The following is an 18911-nucleotide window of genomic DNA, read 5'->3' on the forward strand; positions in this document are numbered from 1 at the left end:
CAGTACAGGTTTTCCACAGATCTCCAAGTGAAGCTTTTTTATGGACTGCTAAAACATCACTGAAGTCGGTGTGCTTCATGGGGAATACAAAGAATGCATCTCGTGGCTCTCTGAAGAAATTACAAGATTGATTTTTCAGGAGTTTGGGTCCTAAATGACTGTTATATTTAATAAGAATCTCCACCAAGATTTTAGCACGGAAGGAAGACCAAAGCAATTACTTAGCTCTTCTAAAACAAAGAAGGGAAAGTTCCAAAGTATGGAAGATGAAATAGCAAGAAGCCTTCACCAAAATGTGTGAGATGAATGAGGTGCTTAAGAAGGGCTTTTCAGGGCCAGACTCCAATTCTGCATAGTGCTTGCTTGGTTTTGTTCCATGTTCTCAATTACTATTATGTGTGTTTTTATGGCATTACCATAAAGGCATCCTTAAAAACAAAAAGGGAGAGGAAAGTGAAAAGTGAAAAACAGAACCTTATTTCTGTTGTACCTTTTGCTTCTCTTCTTTCTCTTCCCCAGCTATAGCTTCTGACACGTTGCTGCTTTTCCCCTGATCTTTTTCTACTGTGAGACAGCGTACATTCTTCCAAATAGGTTTTTGAAAGTAGTCCACAGGGGTGCATTTTAACCGCTTCAAGTTGTGAGGCAGATTGTGCAAATTGCTCAGTGTGTGCATTGAGGACCACTGTAAAAGTAAACCCCATTTTGCAGCTGCTTTATTTGCTATTGAGCAGTGTGACACCAGTAGCTGTTTCGGGAAAGCAACTCAGCCAGAAAAACCCCACCCCCAAACCAGTACTTCCAATATTGGGGGTGGTTTCGTTCTTTGAAGAAATGGATTACTTCGTGATTTCTTTGTTTCCAGCTTTAGCCAGAGGTTCTGCAGCCAGGTTAGGCTGCAGGCGTCTCCAGTGCCTGTACCGCATGTCCATTGACTGTTTCCACAGGACTAAAGGTTGTGAAATATTTTAGAGCACGTAGAGATAAAGCCTTATCTTAGACAATATGGAGGGAAGGGACCTCAAGCGAGAATGCAGTGAGCGCCCCTGCCCCAAAAAGGATCACGCTGATCCCTTCTCATTCTCACTTGTCTGATAGGTTCTTAAAAACTTTCCGTAATGGAAATACTACAAATCCTACAGGCAGCCTTCTGGCGGTGCTTACTTTCTCTTTTCGAAAGCGTTCCCCTAATGTTTAACTGAAATCTCTCTTGCTGCAGTTTAAACCCCTTTTGTGGTTTATATTTTAGGCCCATCGTTTCTTCTCTTATCCCCACTGGAAAAGGAGTGTAGCTCCCAGTAATTTTTACGTATTGGGCCGTAAAGCCTTTCCTCATGCTTCCCCAACTATAGAAACCATTTTTTTTTTCAAAACCGGACACGCCATTGCAGCCGCAGCCTTACCAGTATGAGTGACCTGGAAGGATTATTCCACAGTTCTTCCCTACTAATATACCAGGAAACATTTGAGCATTTTTATCAGCAAAACGCCATTGACTCATATTCAGCTCGTTTTGACTCCGCATTCTTTTCCGTCTCGTGAGTCATCTGCTCTATTGTAATTGTGAATTTAATTGTTTCACCCACACAGAATACTTTTAGCTTCCCAAATTGAGTTGCATCCTGCTGTTTTAGACTATCCAATTTGTCAAATTGTTTTGAACTCTAATCCTGTTCTTCCAGTACTTGCCATGGCTCCCAAGTTTGTGTCTTTTGAAAGGCTTGATAAGTTCTTCCTGTCGTCCGTCATTCAGGAAATACTGAATGATGCTAGAAGCAGAACAAGCCCTATGAACCACTTCATCCATCCATCCGCTTTGACAGGAAGCCATTGATAACTGTTCTGAATACAATCTTCCACCAAGCCTCTACCTGCCTTACATTAGTTTACGGTAATTCTCATCCCTGGCTTTTAAACTGCTCTCCTCTCTGGCACATGTCATTTTCATCCATCATAGCATGCTGAAAGCGATTGGGTTTTTATTCTCCGTTTGTTTCTGGGTTGAATTGAAGTAGAGCAGGTTGGAGGCTCGATGAGCTAATGTTCTGTGTGCTGTATGCGTATTAGTATTTGGTGAGCCTGAATTGTTTTCTGAAAATAGATGGAAAGTTTCAGGACCTCCTGCGAGCCCAGCCTGAGGACTGGTGAAGAAAGCAGAACAACAAATAAATAGCCTTGAAATTCTCTATGCATAACTAACTCTCCTGGTCTGCCTTTGTGTGGATCACTTTGCTTAGGTGAGGATGGAGCCTTTCTGTGTGGATTGGTTTGCCTCGTAAGAGACGCGGACACTTCTCTTTCGCTGACCTCCATTCCATAGAGTCTGAATGTAGAAATGTGGTGGTAACAATCAGCCCGTGTAATGTGGATATATTTGATGTTTAAAACCCTTCAGCTCCTCTTCTAGTAATTCAAACAGTCAACTTTATTTTAGCTTTTTATTGTGTTTGAAATTGAAACTTGACTTTGTCTTTGACTCCTGGCTTCCGGCAAATGGTTTACGGGCTGAGACAGCGGATAGGAATATGTATAAAACTATTGGAATAGCAGGTTGTGTTAGTATCTTTATACAGAAAAAACTCAAATTTTTATGTCTTAAAAGTCAGAAACAGTAATTTTGATTTAGGCGCTTTTTAAGGTGTTTAATCCTTCTTGTATCTGTCAAATCATAGACAAGGGCTACACTGTTCCATACATTAAGAGACGAATTAAAATATGCCTAGGAAAAACCATCACTATATTGAAATAATTAAAAATGGAAGACGAAACCCCAGAATAGTTTATGGAAATCATTGACTAAGGTGTATGTTACAAGACTGCTATTATGTTATGTCTGGTGGTTTATGTAGCAAATGTATTGCTTTATTTTAAATGCCTTCCACCCCCTTGCCCTTAGCTTGGTCCTGCACTCAGCCAAGAAAAAAAGGTCTGATCAGGTTCTTAGTATTACAATATTAAAGATAAATGGATTCTAAAATTTACTAAAATGCAGCTCTATTAATGATGAAGACCAGGAATATTTCTTTATTCGGCGTAAATACATGAATAGATAACCTCGGCGTTTCAGCCGGTGTTATTTCTGAGAAGCTTATTTAATAGAAGCTATCCCATGTGAAAGAAAAAGAGCGATCTGAAGTCTCCACAGCTACGCTGGGCCAAATAGAGAAACCAGAACTGATAGATTTGCAATAAGTATTGATTGACAACTAAAAACTCCTGACAAGACTTAACAAAGAACAGGTGAAAAAAAAAATAATAATACATGGTGAGAGGTAATGCAGTGTCCGGTCAGGCCCAGTGCCAGGGCTGTGTGATCCCGGCTGTGAACTTGGGCACTCTACTCAACGTGCGAACCTTAACGAAAGTACAGTACAATATAGAATTCTTACCTTCTTTTTTTAAGGAAGCCCAAAGACTTGGTGAGTTCCTATCAATGTCTGCCCATAAAGTGTGTCCTTCAGCTCCGTGAGTACAGGCCCACGAAAAGGGCCACTCTTCTTTACGCCTCGTAAGGTCCCTCAGGCGCCATGGCTTAAAGGGGCCACTGCGATGGTGGAGTCACTTCCCCTCGCCACTCTTACACTTCACTTAACCACTAAGATAACTCAGTAACTTGACCTTTGTGCTCTCTTTTCATAGACAAATGTTTTTTTTTTTAAAAATGGAATTCAAAAACAGGATTAAAAGGCAAAAAAAGCCACATTTCAGTTTCACATTTAGAGTTGTTTTCCCTAGGTTTAGTGGGACTCCTTTAGATGATGATTATCTTCTTATTATGGGGGACATTACTAGACTGTGATGAACGCTATTTAAATTTACCATTAAACATTTAGTATTGCACTTTCCATGCTGAAGGTTGGGAATATAATAGCACATTACAGGTGGAGAAGTTTTGGAAAGAAAAAAAGATTTTATTTCTTCTGGTAGATGGCCATGGGATCTGTAGGAGTTGGCAGTGGATCTGGCCCCGTATTTAATTGGTCCGTCCCTTGCAGCTACCCTCCTGCTGGCCTGCTGGCATTTTATATCTCGATATACTACAGATCATTTTACTTCTCTGTCTTTAAAAACTTCCAACCTAATCGAGTAGGTGACAGCGCATTTTACTTGCGATCATTGTCCAACGAGTGGCCCTCCCGGAGTGGGGCCAACGGAGGGACTTTAGGAGTTTGCAGTACTGGTGACTATGCTGAAAGACGGACGTACTGAAAGGCGTGCGATTGTTCTCCAGTAAAAGTTTAGGCACTTGATTTAGGACTCAAGGGAGCAACCGTAGCCTGCCTTATATACAAGAGCAGATTGAATAATGGTTTTGGTTTTAAAATATTTGAAACTCTTAACCTGACAGATAGGGTTAACAGCGTTTACAGATTAAGTTTACTGTGTGGTTGTCTTCCGTTTGCGAATTCTGTGGGGAAACGATGGATTTCTGTGGGAGGTAGGGAAGTAACCAAAAAGTTTATCAGGAAAAAAATGAATATGTATCACAGGTATGATTAATTCGTGGGTTTTGGAGCACAATTTCATTGCGCTCCTAATTCAATCAAGGTAGGTGACCTCCCATATACTTTTTTGAAAATCTCAAATTCTTCTTTATCCTTGGTACTAAGAGGCAATTTAATTGGACCTTTAGCAGTTCAATTTTTATGCCAATATTTACATATAGCCGTAAAAATAGCTGCAAAACTGAATTTGGGTCTGTACCTGACTTTTTTTCCCCCCCATTATTGTAGCTATAATTAAAACAGCTCTTCCCAACATGGACAGAGAAGCCAAAGAAGAATACTTTGTGGTCATCCAAGCAAAGGACATGGGAGGACATATGGGTGGACTCTCTGGAACTACAACGGTGACAATTACGCTCACTGATGTTAATGACAATCCTCCTAAGTTTGCACAGAGTAAGTGCCATTGTGTGTATGTGTTCTCCTCTATAAGAAAGTAATACAGTGCTGCTTTTTTCTATCATCTTTTTTCTTTTTTTATCATGTTGCCTGCGTTTGTAATGCAATTTAAAAATATGTAGCTGCTACTAGAGGGAGATTAATAGTCCTCTGCCTGATTAAGGGCTTAGGAAAGAGGGAATTACGTCCACAGCAGTGCACCCAGCTCTCTGTCTTCCTTATTACCCCTCTTTACACCCACACAAAAGGGCTTGGGGGCTTTTTTCGTGTATTTATTTGCTTTCAGTGCAGTTGTTTCTAAGTGCTAGTTTTAGTTGCTGTCGTATGTGCTTCCATCTCATGCAGACAAGTGACACCACCAGTAAAAGACGTATATAACTGATAAAAGTAATAAAGGTTTGACTAATGAGGTAATAGCGAAGAAAACAAAGAAAATAAGTCTGAGTCTAGATAATTGTTGATCTTTAATTCAAAATCCATATTTACTACTGTGGTTCCAATGGATGTCTTGCTGGGCTAGGTTAAAATGATTTGCCATCCTGCTGAGATTCTCTACGAGCTTTGTAGTCTATTTCAAAGATGAAGACAAAAACGAAAGAAGAAGAGGGAAGAGCATAATGACTGGATCGATTTTATTTGGAACAGGTGCAATCTAATGCGCTATTAGAAACTTACCCTTTTATCCAGCTTGCTCTGCAAAACTAAACTTGTAGGGTATTAAGAGTCTTTGGGGGGTTGGAGAATGTTCACATCTAGACTTTGTATCATTTTCACTTTATTAGAAGCATGATTTTCTAACAAGGTACCTACGCACCCCATGTAAAATTAATTCTTCGCCACGTATGTATGACTTGAAGTCCACTTCTGCCCTGTTCTGAGGACACAGAGTGAAATGGGTTTGTCCTAGCACTTAGCAGGTGATAAATACGCTCCTATAGTCTAGAAAATTCACATATGGATAGAGAGAGAGAAAAAATATAAAATAAATAAGCAGAGGTAAAAGCTTATTTGCAAAATATATATTTTATTACCTCATCTTAGTGGTTTTTAACAGATAAGCACTCTGTGCACAATAAAGGTTTTCTCTCATAAGAAATGCATCAATTTTTTACTTCATATCGTATTGCATTGCTTGCACTTGTGTAGCAGCGCTTTCCAACATATGTTGACAATTTCCCTAATAACGTGAGCGTCTCTAGCTGAGACTCGTAGCCGAACCCTATCACCAGAATGCAGAGGGACATTTCTTCTATGCCTGCAAGGTGCTGTAGCTCTAACTCTGTGAATACAGATCAACTTTTGCCAGCTTACCTGGCTTTTGTATTTGTATCAGCACTTTCTGTCTCAAAAAGCCTTTGCCTGCCACTATGAAAAAAGCAGGTGAGAAAAGCAGCAACACAACTGGTACTAATTGGTACGTTTGCCGGAGGTCTCAGCAGGAAGCAGAGGAGTGAATGCATACGGAGATGGACCCGTTCTTTCCCCGTGCAGTGTACGCCGATCTGTTCTCCTCTAGCTGGGATACAGGGACACACTCACTGGGTAGCAGGAGGAAGACTGCATCACAGATCCCTGAAGTATATTTTCTGCATGGAAAATGTAGATTAGTTTTCCTTCAACAAAGACTGAGTTGCTGTCTCTGAAGCTGCTGGTGCGTTCCAGTGCAGAATTCAGGCTACCGGCTAGGAATAACCGCCCTGTTAGACGCTGGCCATTACGCAACTTCATTAGACAAAAACGGCATCCACGATAACTTTGTATTATGTATTATATATATAAAATATTATATATTATATATATATTATATTCTCTTATGTATACTATGTATATGCATTACCTTTAATGAGGATGAGCCATAGTAAGTATTGTAACTGGATGTTATTCCAGATTCTGCCTTTTAAACCCAAGCGTTCCTAGCGTGCTGCCCGGCATTGCGGATTAGTCATGACTCTGGCCTTAGAGAAGAGCTGATCAAGTCTTCGACATTTTTTTACACCGTTGAAGCACAGTTTGCATTTGCCTGGAAAGGAAAATAAGAAAGGATCAAACTTACAATGGAGCCTAACCAAAACGAAATAGAAATTCATAAGATGTAATACATGCTGCTTTCACAATAAATTGTGATGAACTCGGAAAGCAGCCTGTTTTATCGGTTTATTGTTTCCAGGCAGGACAGAAATGTATATTTATGGTTTGATTTCAAAGAGTGTTAGCCTCCTGGGTTTTAGAAATGAAAAAGATGAACTTCCACTACTTCTGTGATCTCTTTGAAATAATTTCACAGGCATTTTATAAGTCACAGAAGTTTTTAACCTGGCAGTTTCCCCTACGGTTGTACTGAGAACTGTGCACTGCTGTTTGAACCAAGGGGTTTCAGAGATGCGTAATGCGGATTTTTGGTCAGCTCTGCACTATGACGTCTTGACAGGACAATTCATAATTCTTGAGAGCAATTTCTGTAAAAGACTCAGCTGCATCGTAATAATTTTTTTTTTACAATATTTTGTAAACTATCTTAATAAATCTGAGAGGAAAATACCGATTTAAAAATGCAATCAGCTGCGTCTGGAGATTCAAACCACAAAGTGCGGACGGCAGTATAAATTATGAACACATAATTTAGTCTCCTGAGGCACTTGATTGCTTTGGCTGCTCAATGTTTGTGAGCCATTATGAATAGTCTCGAGGAATCTTGATGATCTCCAAATTATCTCTAATAATTTAAAGAAAAATAATATTAAAAATAACTAAAAAAAAATTCACTTTGGGTCAGACTATATGTATAGCTAATAGATGTATTTGTGAATTCCTCACACTTTCCTTCCTACTGTCAACTGTTGCAATTGCAGTCTGCCTACAAACAGTTACAGCACCAACTCCAACAGTTTGGCTTTGGAAAAGCAATAGCTGCACATAACAGTAAAAATCACACATTGTCTTAGAACAACTGCGAGGACAGAAAAGAACAAGTCCCGAACCCTTTGTCGAAAACTATTTTAATGGTCTCATCTGCTAACCTTGAATTCCTTTGGACTATTTTAATTACTGAGTAGCCCAGCAGTTGATTAGATCACGTATTAACCGGAGCTTCAATAAGTGTAAATTACCAAGAGGTAAAAAAAAAGGGCACCCAGTGAAGAATTTTTGATCTAACGCATGCATGTGTCTTCTGTTTTTCAGAGTACTGTTAAGAACCGGGAGATAGAGTAGTGAAATGGGTATTTTGATTTTTCTCTTCATAACATGCTTAGCTAAAATAATGCATTGCAAGTTCTGAATAGATTTTTGACACTTCTTAAGTTAGAAAGTTTGAAGCAAGTATTACAAAAAATAAAAATGCTGATAATTTGAATAGCCCTTTCTAGTGGGTTTTAGTCTAAGCCTACACCAAATAGAAAACACAGTAGTGATCATTATGAAAAGTTGTTTCCTTTAAAACATAAATTTTGGGAGTTTCCTTGAAAGTTTCTTAGTTAATTTCTTCCCACAAAAGGGAGGTGGAAGGGCTTAAAAAAACCAAAACCAAATCAAATTTAAAAGGTCAAAGAAGTAGTAAAGATCTGAAATTGTAAAAGGCATCTTTAAAGTATTAGACCAGTTTTCTACAGAGTAAAAGCCAAAGTTTCACAGTTGTATTCTGTAAGACAATATAACTACATGTCTGTAAATAAAACAGTAAGTTCAACAGTGTTTGCAGTAGAGAACGTTGCAAAGTAGCTTAATATTTATGGTTGCCAACATGAAGCATCCCTGCAAGGAAGAAGCAGGGAAGAACATTCACATACAGTATACTGAATATTCCTACGTAAGGAACACGTTTTGCTGCTTTCAGTAAATAACTTGTGTAAATGGGCTTTGCATCAGTTGCACAGCTCAAAGCTTTGCATTGGGGAAGTATAAACAAATGAAGAGCACAGAAGAGATACTGGAATCGGGTGTAATGTTTAGTCTTTTCCTCTTATTCGTAAGGTCTGTATCACTTCTCAGTAATGGAAGATGTTGCTCTTGGTGAACCAATAGGAAGGGTGAAAGCCAATGACCTGGATATTGGAGAAAACGCTAAATCGTCCTATGATATTATTGAAGGAGATGGAATGGATATATTTGAAATTACTACAGATGCCCAAACTCAGGACGGCATTATTAGAGTGAGAAAGGTAACCGATATCTCTGTTTTAAAAGAAATGTTTATTTTACATGCAACTACCCAGCCAGACTGTACTCTGCGAGAAGATGCTGGATTGCCAAGGATTCTTTTACCTATGCGTGAGGTGTCAAGCCAGTGAAGTGATGAAAAAGGGATGTATTAGCCATGTCCCTCAAAATTGCCATTTAGGTGACAACTGGGGAGACATTCATGGAAGTATTTTCTGTGCTGGGCATGTGTTAATCTTCTCTGGGCTTCCAAGTGGTCAAATCAAAAGGTTTTGCTTCCTTGGTTCCAAAGCAGAACAGTAGATGAGAATTTGCTTTGTTGGTGGTATAAACTTCCATAAAATCTTCGCTGAGTATTCATCAAATAACTTTTTTCTATTATTTGATTTGCTGTATAGCTGGTCAAATACTGTTCAGAGAAAAAAAAAATCGTAGCATTTTATTTAAATTACCTTACGTGCGAGAGGCTTACTCGTCCTCGTTTGCTCATGTTGAACTGTCTTTGCTCAATGAATAGTGATTTCATTGAACCTCACCAAGGTCATCAGTACTGGCTCACGTGAGAAGTGCCAAATTCGGGCCCTACAGAAGGCTACAAGTCTGTTACCTCTTCTGTGCTGGTACAGTCTTGATGTATGCAAGATGAGGTACTTGCATGTACACAGCAGAAGGACCTCCCAGTTATATACAGAACTACGGGGAGAAACGGCACATCTAGAAGGAAACTTGGCTAGTAAAGTCAACGAAACATTAATTGCGGATTTAATTTTCATTATTTTCTGGGGAAGAAGAGAGCCGATTCTCATGCTGTGTTCCAAACAAGGATACGGATATATCTTATAACACTGGCATAGAGGGTTTTAAATATGTAGCATAGAGCACTCTGAACGAATCTTTGGAGAAGAGCAAACAAACGAACAAAAAACAAAACAAACACCAAAACCCCAAACCATTACATTCCAGTGAGTACCCATAATTAATATTCAACTTGCACCTGTAATTAAAGAGGTCCGGCAGAGTACCTGTCAAAAGTTTATATTTTCTGTTTCTCAGTGAGTAGGTCAGCCCTGTAGATGCATAATAAAATGCCTAGTTATCTAAATTGAGATCTGTTTTCCTGAAGAGAAAATTATGATATACATCCTTGGTCTTCCTTACTGTTATTTATTGTATGCTGTGGCTCTTTTGTAAACTACGGCAATTAGCCTTTTGCCCCAGTTCCCTTGGCTTTATTTCATAACTGAGTCTCTAACTTAATGTTGTTTCATATATTCATTTTGACAGCAATAATCATTTTGGTTCTACTACAGTAGATGATGTATGGAAGGTCCTCTCCACCAACAGATTTTCTCCAGCATAAATTCATGGCCTTCAGACAATGCAGAGTAGATTTTCAATACGATATTCTGATTAAGTGTGACTAAATGTATTGGGATGCTGTCATTTCTCTAAAGCATATGAAAAGCAATTGAAAAAATTATATAGGAGCTATGATTGGCAAATTGTGAATATGCTGATTTATAAATCACCATTCATAATTACAAAAGCTTACTAATTTAAGAGCTGCTGAAGAAGTGAGGTTTTCTCACGTTTACTAGAATTTTTGAGAAGGACCAAATCCCATTAGAACTTGATTCATACCTGAAAAAAATCAACAAAATTTGAAAGTATACATATTGAAGGCTTTGACAGACTTCCTGAAGGTCCCTATTTGTGCTTTTGCTGGTATTTGCATTGCAGATTCAGAGTTTCTATGTCCTTTTCGTTTTATCCCTGGGACATTGTAATGCAAATCTTAATATCTTTCCAATACTTGGCAATTTGCATCTTTGAAATTTGAATCATTGTGAGACACAAGAGAATTATATCGTGAATATACTGATGTGCTTCAAGACACGAACTTGAATCTCCTATAATGAAAAATTCTAATATTCGAAAGTGTCACAGATTTGGGTTTTATTTGGTATTTCATTCCTTTAAATCCCCTGTGTTTTCATCTTTTATGTTTTAATATGGAACTGTAAAATAGTAAAAACAATGGTGACACGGCAGGTATATTGACAGAAAAAAGTAATCGGTTTCGTGTTTCTCTCTCTGAAAAAAAAATAAGATACAGAAATAGGAATTGCTACAGTTTTAAGAAATTCCTGAGAGATGTCTACCTCATTTGCCCCCATAAACAGAAATGCAGTTACCTGAAGTGCAATAAGAGGAAGTACTTTCTTATATGATTAGCTCTGTGTTTTTCCACATAATGCCTCTCATGTCCAACAAATAATAATTGCTAGTTCTTTGCATTTCTCACATTGTTCTGGAAGTAATAAAATATTTATTCTTTGTGGAGCTAGAATAATTTTTTTTCTTATCTCCACTAACAAAGCACTGATTAAGTGCATGATTAGTATGCAATTCTTGTCGTCACCAACAAATTGGTAGTATTTAGCTGTTATGTAATTGTAATAGTACAATTGGTGAGAGAGAACGTTTCGGTAAATTCCTTGTGAAAAGTAAGAAAACAGAGTCTTGTTTTCTCTGAGGCTGGTGAATAAACAGTTATCAATATAAGCCTAGAAAAATTGCAGGTTGGATTTCTGGGAGTGGGAAGTGATTGCATTAAAACTCACTGAACGTGCTTAAATGCACATAACTTTCATCCATCAGCATTATATTCATTTGTTCTTTCTCCGTGGCCATTAGTAAAAGACATTTATCTTTGTCATTCTTAACAGCCACTGGACTTTGAGGCCAAAAAATCCTATACTCTGAAGGTAGAAGCAGCCAACGTTCATATTGATCCTCGCTTCATCAGTGGAGGACCATTCAAGGATACAGCAACAGTAAAAATTGTAGTAGAGGATGCTGATGAGCCACCAGTCTTTTCATCACCTACTTACCTACTGGAAGTGCATGAAAATGCTGCTATTAACTCCGTGATCGGTCAGGTGACTGCCCATGACCCTGACGTGTCTTCCAGTCCTATAAGGTAGTGCTGCTTTATAGTTCTCTCTGAAAATACTGCTGGCAGAATACTGAGTGTATTTTCCCATACGTTGTATGACACTGTTCTCATGCCGGTTTATTTCTATGAAAATACCTGCGTAGGCTTTCTTTTATGATGTTAGATTTATCAGTTTAGATCATTTTCAAAATCACAAAAATACTCCCTGCCGCATGAGTAGTCTTCGTAAACAGTAGGAATGCAATGAAAAGAAGAAGTAGGGTGTATGAGGTCTGATGGGGTTGAGTCAGCAGTGTGTATCTCTGCAGTTATTTTAAATAATCTGCTAGTTTCTGCGCTAACGATACTCAGTTTTTTCCATGTAGTTGTAAGGATGTCAAAACATATTTTGTATTCCTTTGGCTAACCCATTCCTGGTTTAAAGATAGAATGTCAGAGATGATTATGCCCATATGACTTTTGCATCTTTGATTTACAGTGTTTTCCCTTTTTGATTTAACTTGAACAAAATCTCTTATTCCAGTTTCATCAAATCAGTGTTTTCTATCTCATTTTGAGGAGCACACATCTTCCCCTCCCCCTCTGTAATGGTCGGTATGGTATGACGCGAGTGTTCCCAAACACATTTTGCTATGTGTAGTAGTGCCTGCTAAAAGTGTTATGAAAACAAACACCAAAATGTCAAATTCATAGTAAAGGTATATTTGGACAGAGTCTGGTTAATAATCACCGTACATTACTGCCTTAGGGAGTCTGAGCTACGCCAGCAGTCTTCAGCATTGTGAGGATGCTGCTAATTGTTATAATCTATCACTTAAGACCATTTTCTAATCATCATCATTTACATCAGGTTTGTCTCAGAGCCAAACTTTAAACCTTTATTTAGGGTTGCACATCATAGTTTAGTAGTTTCAGAATTAGAATTTCAGAATTTCCAATATGTTTGGATGTATTAGGACTGATGTATGAAGATGTTGGAGACTATGTTGGAGTCTCTCATTCCTAAATCATTCTTGCAAAACTAGCTAAATGTAGCATTAGTTTTCACAGATTTCTGAACAATTTAATTGATTAATATATTTTCTACCGCAGCACACAACCCAGACAGTGTTAATAGACACTGAATTTATTTTCTTACCAGAGAAGCTGTCAGGATGATCAAAGATGGTTAATCTGATCATAGAAATGGGAAATAAATGAGGGGAGTTACCCAGGTTAGGAAAATGTTAGGTAAACAGAAAAAAAAAAAAAAAAGTACTATTAATTGCACAGAGCTTGATCTGTCACGACTTAAGCAGTGGCTCCACCCCTAATTTTATTACTGCTGTCCCCAGGCATCTGTGGAAAAGGGCTTGCACTGCCACTACAAAGACAGGGTCTTCTGAAAGGTGTGTGAAACCAGCCGTGGTGGCAGCGAGTTGGCTTTCTTCCCTTGACTCCAGCTCGATAATGATTTCGCTTTCAATTTAACCTTAGTTCCTTCCCTCTGCCCTGTTCTGCTTTGCTCTTGGCTCGGTCCCCGGCTCCTCTGCCTCTTGATTGCGTCCTCTTTGTTCCTCACCTCAGCCTGGCTTCCGCTCTGCTTCGGTTTCCCCTTGGCTGCTTTGCCACTCTTGTTCTGTTTCCCTGGAATTCTTTTCTAGTCCTGCCCCAAACTCCTAATAGTTTAGACCTGCTACAAACCTACCTGTGTCCTAAAATTGAACCTCTTCATTCTGTCCAAGCCCCAAAAAGTGAACTGCGTAAATTATTTATTTCAATTTTTTCATCATTTTAGAGATCAGGATATTTTCAAACTTTTAAAACCAAAAGTATTTTATGTGTGCAAACCCCATTAGAATGTTATTATTCATCAAGTCATATAGAAACGATTAATATACATGAAACAAAATTGGCCAAAAATCATCACATATAAACAGAAATTTAATTAATTACTGTGATTTATGTCTTTTTTAAAAATATTATATGCAGTACTCCATAACATTTATATAAGATATATAAGATATATAACTCGATGATCATAGAATCGTAGAATCATAGTATTGCTGAGGTTGGAAGGGACCTTGAAGATCAAGGCCAACCATTAACCCACCCTGACAAAACCACTTCTAACCCATGTCCCCAAGTACCACATCTACCCTTTTTTAAACACCTCCAGGGATGGTGAATCCACCCCCTCCCTGGGCAGCCTCTTCCAATGTTTAATAACCCTTTCAGTGAAAAAGTGTTCCCTAATATCCAATCTAAACCTCCCCTGACATAACTTAAACCCATTTCTTCTCGTCCTATCACTTGTCACCAGGGAGAGAGGTCAGCCCCCACCTCTCTAAAACCTCCTTTCAGGTACTTGTAGAGGGTGATAAGGTCTCCCCTCAGCCTCCTCTTCTCCAGGCTGAACAACCCCAGTTCCCTCAGTCATTCCTCATAAGGTTTGTCCTCCAGACCCCTCACCAGCTTTGTAGCCCTTCTCTGGACACGCTCCAACGCCTCAGTGTCCTTCTTGTAGCGAGGGGCCCAAAACTGAACGCAGTACTGGAGGTGGGGCCTCACCAGTGCCGAGTACAGGGGATGATCACTTCCCCAGTCCTGGTGGCCACACCATTCCTCCTACAGGCCAGGATGCTGTTGGCCTTCTGGGCCACCTGGGCCCACTGCTGGCTCACATTCAGCCGGCTGTCCATCAACACCCCCAGGGCCTTTTCTGCTGCGCAGCTTTCCAGCCACTCCTCCCCAAGCCTGTAGCACTGCGTGGCGTTGGTGTGACTCAGGAGCAGGACCCGGCACGTGGCCTTGTTGAACATCATAGCATTGGCCTTGGCCCATCGGTCCAGTCTGTCCAGATCCCTCTGCAGATCAACACGCCCGCCTAGTTTAGTGTCATCTGCGAACTTACTGAGGGTGCATTCGATCCCCTCATGCAGGTCGTTGATAAAGATATTAAAGAGAACAGGCCCCAGCACCGATCCCTGGGGGACACCACTTGTGACCGGCCACCAACTGGATTTTACTCCATTCACCACCACTCTCTGGGCACGGCCAGCCAGCCAGTTTTTTACCCAGCGAAGAGTACACCTGTCCAGGCCATGAGCAGCCAGTTTCTCCAGGAGAATGCTGTGGGAAATGGTGTCAAAAGCTTTGCAAAAATTCAGGTAGATAACATCCACAGCTTTTCCCTCATCCACTAAGCGGGTCACCTTATCATGGAAGGAGATCAGGTTTGACAGGCATGACCTGCCTTTCACAAACCCATGCTGACTGGGCCTGTTCACCCTGTTCTCCTGCATGTGCTGTGTGATGGCACTGAGGATGATCTGCTCCATGACCTTCCCAGGCACCGAGGTCAGACTGACTGGCCTGTAGTTCCCTGGATCCTCCTTCCGGCCCTTCTTGTGGATGGGTGTCACATTTGCCAACCTCCAGTCAGCTGGGACCTCCCCGGTTATCCAGGACTGCTCATAAATGATGCAGAGTGGCCTGGTGAGCACTTCCGCCGGCTCCTTCAGTACCCTTGGGTGGGTCCCATCTGGCCCCATAGATTTGTGCACCTCCAGGTGCTGAAGCAGGTCCCTCACCATTTACCTTTGGATTACAGGGGCTTCATTCTGCTCCCCATCCTTGTCTTCTCGCTCAGGGGTCTGGGTACTCGGGGAACAACTGGTCCTACTGCTGAACACCGAGGCAAGGTCCTTTCCAACCTAAACCATGCTATGATTCTATGATTCTATAAGAGTTAATTTTTCTCCAGTGTTGGCTTGATAGCTAGTTAAGGAATATATAGAGCTCAATTTTCTGTGCAATTTTTTCTTGTTTGCTCATCTGATTAATTTGGATTTATCTGCGGTAGCTCTGGAAAGTCCAAATTCCTTTCTTTTAATTATTTGCATGGAAAATAATTTAAGGCAAAAAAAAAAAAAAAAAAGAGGTTTCAAGTTAGTAATTCTACTATTACAGGAGCAAAAATATTCATGAGAGACAAGCAGGGAGCAGAGATGCTGTTAGTTTCTTTCCAGGTTGGAACAAAATTGGAACATGGCAGGTTCTAACAAAAATATGTGGAGGCATTGTTTTGTTGGATTAGAGTGTTTCATTTTGATTGTGCCTTTCAAGTGTTTATTCTGTTATTGTATCACACATATGACAAATTTTATGTGTATGTTGTATGACATACCTTCAAAAATATTAAACATAAGTTAAAAAATTGAAAAACAATTAAAACGTGCTGTTCTAAAAATAATGGCCCGTTTTAATACTGCCTGGCCATTTTTAATGTATTTTTTTTCTTTAAAACAGACTTTTAGGAGACAAGGACCAATTGCATTTCAAGGAAATGGTATTTTTCAATAGATATCCGTTTTATGAATGTTTTGGTTAGCCAGAGCTTTTGTGTAGGTTTGTTATAAACCCCCTTGCAACCCAAGCAAAAAGACGAGTCACCTTATGCGCTGCCCATACCACAGCTGCTGCACATCAGCCTTACACACAAAGAAACTCAGAGTATTTCAGTACCATAAATGAAATAAAACTTTGATATCTCTGAACATAGAAGCCGTCTGATAATTGAGTCATGAGACAAAACATTAAAGAATTTAGAAAAATTATTAGAGAAAACACCCTGGAAAGCAAGTTTTCCTTTTTCCTTTTTTTTTTTTTTTTAAAGTTTAACCTCATTTCTATCCAATACAACAATGCTTTGGTTTTCATTCTTGCTTAGAAGAGATGAACTGTATTCTCTGATCTTTCCATGGCTTGATCTAAAGGGCAGGAGGCCTGCGCTAGAGTTGCAAGCAGGTGTATCCCCGGGTTACCAGTCTGGTTCTGAATGTGCCCACCTTATGGACATTCCTGAAGAGGGTTATCTAGGACGTCTTGTGTCAAGTGCAGAGTTTTGGCACCGGTTATTAGTCTGAAATCTCTGGATCAGCCAAAGAAATTTAGACCCCTTTAGATGGATGGGGCTAAAGGATGCATATGTTGTATAGAACTTTTCTCGTCGTTGTTGTTGAGCCCCCATTGTGGATAAGCGAAGGCTTCTTTGAATGGCGAAGTCATCATGTGATATCCAGCTGAATTACGCTTTCATTAGCCATTTCTCCAATGGATATGAACTATGAATATGAACAGGGTCAGCAGTCTGTCTTACTCTAGCCACGTCATTTCACAAGCACGTGGCAGTGGCTCACATCTTACTGCATCTAGACCGCGTGCACCTCTCTTGGGAAAGGGTCGCCGTGCCTTCCCCTAAGCTAGCTGTCAAGTTTTACGGGAGCTTGGTTAGTAAGGGTGGTACATTCTGGCTTACAGTATAATTAGGCTTGAAAGGTCATTATCTATTAGCATACAAATCTGTTGATTCCAGTAGTGCTTATTGCATGTTTCTGTTGTTATTTTATAACCATGGTCTATTTATCTGCAGTAAATTATCTTGGATAAAGCATGATCCAAGTGGGCAGAAAAAAGCACGGGTAATAATAATAATATTTCTTCCTATACTGTCTCTGCCCTCCTCTAAATCACTGCCCTTCGGTGTCTTTCTCTGTGGAGAGATAAGCTCCACTGTGGCAGGTTTTCCCCATTCATATCGACAGAGATTGCATCATTGGCAGCAGTTGATCATTTTCTTAATTCACAGCAGGCCTTATAAACCTATTTGCTGCCTCCCTAATGGTGCGGCTGTTTATCTGTCACTAAGTAGCAGGTCCGATCTGCCTGGCATCAATAAACAATGGTGATTTACCACTGACGAGGTATCAGTACTATGATTCAAATCTTAGCAGGTGCAGCAAAAAAAGGATTTCTGCTCTTATTTACATTCATGCAAATAAAGAATAGATCAAATTAAGTCATAACAGCAATATCAATAGAGCAGGAGCAGACTGAGAATCATTTTAAGTCTTCCGTTAAACCACTATGGGGTTGTTCCTGTAATTGCCGTAGCAGACCCATAAACTAACCAAAACTTCCCAATAACCTGTGCTGGCTTTATGGCAATTTCAAAAGATATTATTTCCCCAGATATTCTTTTCTCATTTTTAGAGAAGTGTATGTTTTATGTACAGCTTGTGGATCTGACAATGCATTCCCATTAAAGAGAGTTACAATACCATTATCATGAAAAGGAAACTGCAAATGTACTATTAGTTTTCCCAGGTTTATCACACTGCAGATTTTATTTTTTATTTTGTACCAAATATTTATCAAATTAAAATCAGGAGAGGGTTTTAGCTCTGTGTAGCCTTGCAAAGCCACGTAACTTACATTAAAAATGTTTCATTTCGAATGCTGGTTTTGCATTGTGAATAAACACTGCTGGGATGCGATGAAATGCAATAGAATAAACTCACAGATGTTACACTCCCAGTTTTATAACTTCCAAAATGTGCTGCAGGAAGGCTCTGAGTGAAAGTTTAAAAAAGGATTGATCCTTAGAGAAAAACTGTGTCTTATCTCAATGGGATTTATGTCAAGCTGAGGTCAACTAAACATTACGTAGCATATAAGCATTTCATATTTTATTTCGTTTGTGGACTGCAAAACCTTCATAAATGTTTGATATCAGAAGAGTTCTTTCTGCATTATGACATAAACATGAAGAATTAAAAGATAGTTTTAAGTGATGACATCTTAAAGAAAGTGATCTTGATAACTGTCTTTCTCGTATTTTCTTGAGTGAAATCTTAAACCTGAGAAAGTCTGGAAGGGGTTTTTTTAACTTCACTTGTACCGGAATTCTACTTCTAATACTTTAATTGGAACTAGGGAGACATCAAAATAAGGTTAAGGTACATTTTCAAAAATGATTGCCTGAAGTTAGGTACCTACAGCGTTATTCTTCCACGCAAGTGACCTGATTTTCAGAAATGCTGAGGAGAGTCCGATTCCCATTAAACCATTGA

At 39.5% G+C, this 18911-nt stretch overlaps 1 protein-coding gene across 1 annotated transcript in view; it reads left to right on the forward strand.

The window, feature by feature from the left end:
* Positions 1 to 18911, forward strand: part of CDH8 (cadherin 8) — a gene marked incomplete at its 3' end in the record, with an annotated part of 135971 nt that overhangs the window by 64585 nt on the left and 52475 nt on the right. The window contains exons 4-6 of the mRNA XM_082489127.1: positions 4734 to 4901; positions 8874 to 9061; positions 11789 to 12042. Of these exons, the coding sequence (XP_082345253.1) occupies positions 4734 to 4901; positions 8874 to 9061; positions 11789 to 12042 (610 nt within the window). The remainder of the gene's footprint in view (positions 1 to 4733; positions 4902 to 8873; positions 9062 to 11788; positions 12043 to 18911) is intronic.

The sequence above is a fragment of the Vanellus vanellus genome, assembly GCF_965231255.1.
Source record: "Vanellus vanellus genome assembly, chromosome: 12".
Lineage (NCBI taxonomy): Eukaryota > Metazoa > Chordata > Aves > Charadriiformes > Charadriidae > Vanellus > Vanellus vanellus.